General features: G+C 34.4%; 1 protein-coding gene across 3 annotated transcripts; it reads right to left on the bottom strand.

Annotated features, from left to right (window-relative positions):
- Positions 1-685: 685 nt before the first annotated feature.
- LOC120162808 (casein kinase II subunit beta-1-like) lies at positions 686-6,223 on the bottom strand. 3 transcript variants are annotated; one of them, XM_039172882.1, is made up of 7 exons: positions 6,031-6,223; positions 5,489-5,964; positions 3,138-3,378; positions 2,136-2,354; positions 1,661-1,770; positions 1,393-1,558; positions 686-922 (listed from the first exon to the last, which is right to left on the bottom strand). In XM_039172882.1, exons 1-7 carry the CDS (start codon positions 6,200-6,202, stop codon positions 792-794), a joined length of 1,515 nt encoding a protein of 504 aa, XP_039028813.1. In that variant the 5' UTR covers positions 6,203-6,223; the 3' UTR covers positions 686-791. The 3 variants fall into 3 exon arrangements, with proteins under 3 accessions (XP_039028813.1, XP_039028814.1, XP_039028815.1); XM_039172883.1 differs by having other exon boundaries at positions 688-922; positions 1,661-1,755; XM_039172884.1 differs by lacking the exons at positions 686-922; positions 1,393-1,558; positions 1,661-1,770; positions 2,136-2,354; positions 3,138-3,378 and adding an exon at positions 4,542-5,173 and having other exon boundaries at positions 5,432-5,964; positions 6,031-6,221.
- Between the last annotated feature and the right edge of the window lie 346 nt (positions 6,224-6,569).

The following is a 6,569-nucleotide window of genomic DNA, read 5'->3' as shown; positions in this document are numbered from 1 at the left end:
ATAATTTCGATTATTCTAATAGTCACTTACAATTCCTATATAAAATATTGTAAGTGATGAAACAAAGCATTATATTTAAAGTGTATTAATGTATTTTCTTTCTCTCTACAAAATTGTGTTATTATACTTTCATATCTCTAACATTATATATTATTAAAATAATAAAATAACACTATATCATAAACTTTTAAAAAATGAGTAACGATCTGACATGCCAATAGATTAAAATGGGTGATTGACTCGGTAACTCAAATTTTTAGTCCATTTTTTTCTTCTTAGAAAAAGTCAAATTGGCCAACATATTAATGGCGGTCATTAAAGAAAGCCCATCTAGAAATTAAAAAAAAAGTGTAATGTTTAAAAAAATTCTTCTACGTTTGATTAAATATTCACTTAATTATTTTGGGGCATTTTGATCGCTACATTTCAAATTAGAAGACCGTCAAAACCTATTGCTAGCAACTCGTACAAATATCCAACAAGGATAACGGATTATATGATAAACATGCAATACACTTCATCAAATAATCAATTAAAAACTACAGTGGAGGGATTGTCACTCTACCCATAAAGAATTCCATCTAAGACCACATGAAATGCTACTATAATTGAAAATTCACACTTTCTGGTGTTCCATATATGCTTTATGGTAATACTTTTTAGAAAATTTAAAATTGGCTCTAAAACATGATTACTTGGGGAGGATTGTCAAACTATGCCTCATCTTTCAATACCATTACTTCCAAACTATGAGTATTTGCCCATAAGGGAGGCTTTAACTCGGTCCGGTATTATGGCTTGTGGATCTTGAACCCAAATACTCTTGGAACGTAGCTTTGTGTTGCCTTCTGTTGCTTCAGGTGCCCATATGTCATCAGAAACAGAGGTGGAAATGTGGTCCCAAAATAGGCTCCGTCTATGTCTTCGATAGAATTAAGGTAAACTCGAAGCAAAACATGCCAAGGCAAAATTGGAAATATGAACACAGACATCTTATGATATGATTTATGTCATATCGGCTGATAGCTACCTCGTATTTACTACAGACTGAATTAATTCCTACTGATTATCATCATCAAGTTGACTCCTTTCAACAATATTTAACAAAATGGTTCTGCAACTCGAGGGAACTAGTTCATTCCATTTTATTTTGTAGAGAATAGTCTACACCCCCCTTCCCTCTCTCTCAAGCCATGAAACAATTTAACCCTAGGAACTTTGCAAGATGCGGAGAGAAGAGGTCCTGATGCGGGCAATGTCAACAATAATATAGGAATATTATAAACACATAGAAGTGGAGAAAAGGAAAGTCGATTTATGACGTGCATATTATCTCCCTACAAAATCCATGCAACATGAAGAAGCAAATAAGTTCAATGGCCAAAAGGATACTGCCTTGATACTTGGAACGAGGGTAGTAGATATCTTCACATCTAGGGCAGTATATTTTAACGGTGCTTGAACGAGGGATATCTGACTGACCAGCTGGAAGACAAGGTTGTCCACAGCAGTAAACTCTGGGGCATCTTCCAAAATCATAGTTCTTGTACTTATCTAGCTGTCAGTTTTTTTTTTTAAATTAGTCACAATCTAGTTGCTGAATTTACATACATTTCAAAACATGAAATTATCACAGTAAATATGACAACAAACATCTCACCATAGCAGCCATTCCTTTGCTTGTCAATATGTATCTGGCATGAATCAGACCGTAAAGCATCTCAGCTGCAGATTCAACTAATTCATTTTGCTCCTCTGTAAACATATCTCCTATCAATTTTAGCCCCAACAAAAGTACAGATAGCAAAAAAATATTAAGAAATAGAACATTTTCCAAGTTGCCAGAGGACATAAATAATATGTTTCACATAAATTGAACTATTAAGTATTATTAACAAGAACATAAATATAGAAAAAAGTTCAAATTTGTGCCTTCATCAAGATTTAAAGCAGTCAGATAGATCAAAACCATGTCATAAAACAATCTGCTGTGAAGAACAAGACTGACAATAGCATTAACACACTCAAATCTCCAAAATCTAATAGCAGAATGGAATGAAAGAGTTCAACAAGAACAAGGAACAAAAATTCACACATCCTAACAACTTGATGGGAGAAACAAACAGTAAGCTTACCATGAGAAGATTCAACATCCAAAATCAAATCAAGTGCATAATCGTAATAAGGAACTTGGCTGCTTAGTCCACAAAGGTTAAAGTCATCTTGTATGTAGTCATCATCAACTTCGCAAAAGAATTCATTTCCACGTAGGTTGCAAAACCATGAGATCCAAGATGTGCCATCCCCATCAGAACCACTAACATCCGATTCCTCGTTGTCTGTTTCAGATTCATCTGCAATCAGTGCACCAAAATATTCGCATCAGTATGTCCCTAACAAGTAAAATAGAACGCAAAGTCATCAAAACACAAAAATGTAGTTGACCCTTGCTTTGAAAACATGGTTCATAGAAGAGAAAAAGAAGAATCAACTGAATTAGTAACCATGAAATATAAGTGCAATGCTACAATTCACAAAGCTGAACATTTAAGGTTCATAAAAAACATATGTATTCAACATCATTTGATTTTGGAAATGGTCCCCGAACCCTTTTTCCCTTGATAAAGGGGAAAACGCAGAAAACAAAAAAACTCAGGATTCAAGGAATCAAAATGATGATTCGTTTGAGCTATAAACACAGATGCTGAGCAAAACGTATTCATATAAAAATAAAGGTTTAACTAATATCTATACGATCTCACCCCACCAAAACTGCGACGCATCTAGTTGAAACTTAAATACATAAGCATTATTAGTTTTTTGTTTTACAATATTCATATTAATAACAATAAAAACTCAGATTTTATTTATATCCAGCTCCGATTACATATTGATATTCATATCAAGTACAACAAAGGCAAATTTAATTTCAGCAGAAATCAAAATATTCAAATAACGAAAAAAGTAAGATTTTAAAATACTAAAGTCTAAACATAGATACAGATGAAGTCATGATAAAAAAAATCCCTCAATTTCTCGTATGTTATCATGTGAACAGAGAGAAGTCTAGATTTTTTTTACAAAAAATATCGAATTTAGATATGGAAAGAGGGAGGGAGATGTTGTTACATTTATACCTTCGGCGTCTGCTTTGGGCAGAGAAACAGGGCGAGAGTCGAGATGATGATCAGATGGATGCTTCCCCGTAAGGAGGTAATGCACGGACTTCTCCTTTCCGTTGATCACTCTCGAAGTGGACGGCGAAGATCGTTCCAGCTGCTTATCGAGCGCATCGTTGATCCGCTTCCGATCCACCGCCCCCAACTCTCCCTTGGACACACCAATCCCTCTCTGCCCTCGGTACATCTTCTCTATTATCTCTTCTTCTTTGACGATGATATTAGTCGCTTTCGTTATCGCCGATGCATAACGTGAAATGACCTTATCCCCCCAAAGTCTAGGGGTCTTCTTTTGTTTTTTCTTCTGGTTTTAAAATCAGAGAGAGCGGAGGGATGGGAACAGAGTTGTTTTGTGTGTAGATTTTCGGGTAAACTACAGCTAAACTATTACTCTAGTTATATTTTGTATTTAAACTTTATTTTTTAAATTATATTTAATATTTAGTTTAAACTTTAATTTAATACCCCGTTATTACCTAACGCATATATTGATGAGTTATTATAAGATTATGTCACATCATTATTAAAAACTTATAATATCAATAGTTTAATTAATTTTTAACAATAAAATATTAAAATAAAACTTAAACTAAACATTAAATATTTTTATGTTGACATTTTCGACGACATCATCGTCTATTCCTAGGTTGGCATTTTCGATGACCTCATTTTCTTCGCTTTGTCTCTCTTTAGGGTAATACGTGAAAAAAGCATTTGATTTGATTGTGAATATTTGTATATCGTTCATTTATTAAGTTAAATAAATGAGTACAAACAAAATTTTTATATTCATTTAATAAACAAACGAACATGAACATAAGTAAGATTAGTTTGTTTATGTTCACAAACAATCTTGTTTATTGACTCACTTATATAAGCTTGTTTACCTGAATCTTCTTTTCCTTTATTTTTCTTAATTTTTAAATATCGGTGAAGAGAGAGACTAAAATGAACACAATGTAAATTTTGAAGTTCAAACTGTAAAGCCTAAGGAGCTTAAGAACTAGTGGTGTAATTTTCTTACTTGATGAACATGTTCACAAACGTTAAACAAACATGTTCACGATCGCTAAACGAATGAACACGAACACATTCAAAAATAAATAAATACGCACGAACAAGATATTAAAATTTAGACAAACACAAATCAAACATAAACACATTCAAAAATAAATAAATAAACATAAACATACTCTTATTTATTCTAACTCGATTCAAAAATAAATGAATTTTTGTTCCAAAGATGTTTTATTTCCCATGCACAAAAATTTTCTCATCTTGTATACTGTCAAATACAACCTAAAACAGTAAAACTTGAGCTTGTATGAACTACAACTGCATTTAAATCAACCCGTGAAACTTGGGGAACTTATTAGTATATTGCATCAATTACATGCAACCAGTCCAGGATTCCAATTCACTAGATGCTTTTTTCCCCTTGTATTCCTAGATTCAAGAGGATTTCAAGTCCACCAAGAGATTTCTCAGGCAACACAAGAACAACCTGCTCACCACGTTATATCACAAAAAAGGATGGTTCGGATGCATATCAGAAAAGATTGATTACTATCACCCTTAGTTCTAATACTGGTCTATCTGAAGAATGACAACTAACACGAACATGCCATTCCATATTACATGAAAAGGTACATGATTAAAAAAAGGTAATCACTAACCACTGCCACAACCAAGAGATTATATGAAAAAGTAGGGCGATGAATGAATGTAATTCTACGTTCTTAGTCTTCAGCAAAATACTTCTCCTCTGCATCATGGTTTGCTTCCCTAAGCCAGTGATCATCCAGGGTCTCATCATCATCTATTTTCGAGTAATCTAAATGCTCATGATCTTCACCGGATAGAAACTTCTGCTGCATGATGTAGGTGAATTGATCCATCCTATCTTGCATTTCTTCCGCCGAAGGTAATTCTTCACGTTGGTCTGCAGTTTCAGAAGCTGCAACCTTGTCATCCCCAGGATGGTCCAAAAGCATCTGAAACATAATGGAAGATACAAATGTATGAACAACTCACCAAAAAGGCAATAATAAACCAGAAATCCTAAATCCTAACAATTGGACAACATTTGGAAACACTAACACATCATTATTGAAAACAACATTACTAGACAGATAACAACAACGGTAATGACTTAAACCCTTCTTCATTAACAATATCATGAGACACTGGTCTACCCAGGAAACCTAACTAAGAAAGTTATTCAAAAATGAAGGAAAAAGTCCATTACATACTTCCTTGCCATGGTCGTTTCCATTTTCCTTTTTCATTTCATCTTCCTCCTCCTCCTCCTCCTCCTCTTCTTCTTCTTCTTCTTCCTCCTCCTCTTCCTCCTCCTGTTGTTGTCGAAGAATGTTCTCATTGCCAACCCAATCTTTTTGAGCCACACCAAGCCTCTGCTGCTCCTCTCTAATCTTAGCAACCAACCTAGCTTCTTCGCACCTCCTCATCAGAGTCTCAGACCAGCGTTCCCCAGGCCTGGCCATGCTTCTCTCACGTAAATCCTGAAACCTCCCTAAATATTCATGATGCAAATAAGGTTCCCTTTCCCTCATCGCATCCTCCGAGAAATACTGCCCATCAAACACCAATTTGTTCAAGTAAGCCCGCCTTCGATTCTTGACAGTCACCGACCTTGATTTCAGTTCCTCTGAAGTTGGGCTCATCTTGCTCCTAAGATGTTTTAAGTGCCAATTAACTTCATAGTCATCGTTAAGTGCATCGAATTCGTGGAGTTCGTCAATAGTCAGCTGAGACCCATATCTTTCTGCATCACCAACATCAATTTAGTAAAACAAACAAACAATTTAATGCAAGAGAAAAACAATAGTACCTAAGAAGACGGGGACGTCGCGTGAAAGGAGGTCGTGGAGGATGGATTTGCGATTGGAGGGATCGGTGGCGGAAGATTGAAGGGCGCGTGGGAAGTAGAGATTATCGAGAGCTGAAAGCCTTTGGGTAATGCTCTCCACTGCTTTTTCGCTAACTTTTCTTTCCATCTGCATATCTTCTGGGTTCTTCAATCGTAGAATTGTTGAAAACCTTAAAAACGCTCTCAAACAGACAGTTTTATCTTTGGCTCAATTACTTTTTTTTAGGTTTTTTTCTTTCCATTGTAATCACTTAACTATTCCTTTTTAAAATCATTCATAACTTTACGTTTAATTTTGTTTGATCCTCAGTTATTAAAAAAATTAAAATGATACTGAAGTGATAATATAAAATAATATTACATCAATATTGAAAAATAATTTAAAATATATGATGTCAGTATCACAATTAACTTTTTACGACGGGTAAGCAAAAAAAAGATAAAATATAATGTTAGTATGATTTCCAAAAAAATAATTGTTAAATTACTAAAATAGAAAT

The sequence above is a fragment of the Hibiscus syriacus genome, unplaced genomic scaffold (genome assembly GCF_006381635.1).
Source record: "Hibiscus syriacus cultivar Baekdansim isolate YM2019G1 unplaced genomic scaffold, ASM638163v2 tig00111408_pilon, whole genome shotgun sequence".
Lineage (NCBI taxonomy): Eukaryota > Viridiplantae > Streptophyta > Magnoliopsida > Malvales > Malvaceae > Hibiscus > Hibiscus syriacus.
The sequence above is the reverse complement of the archived record's forward strand: the minus strand, read 5'-3'. Positions and strand labels throughout refer to the sequence as shown.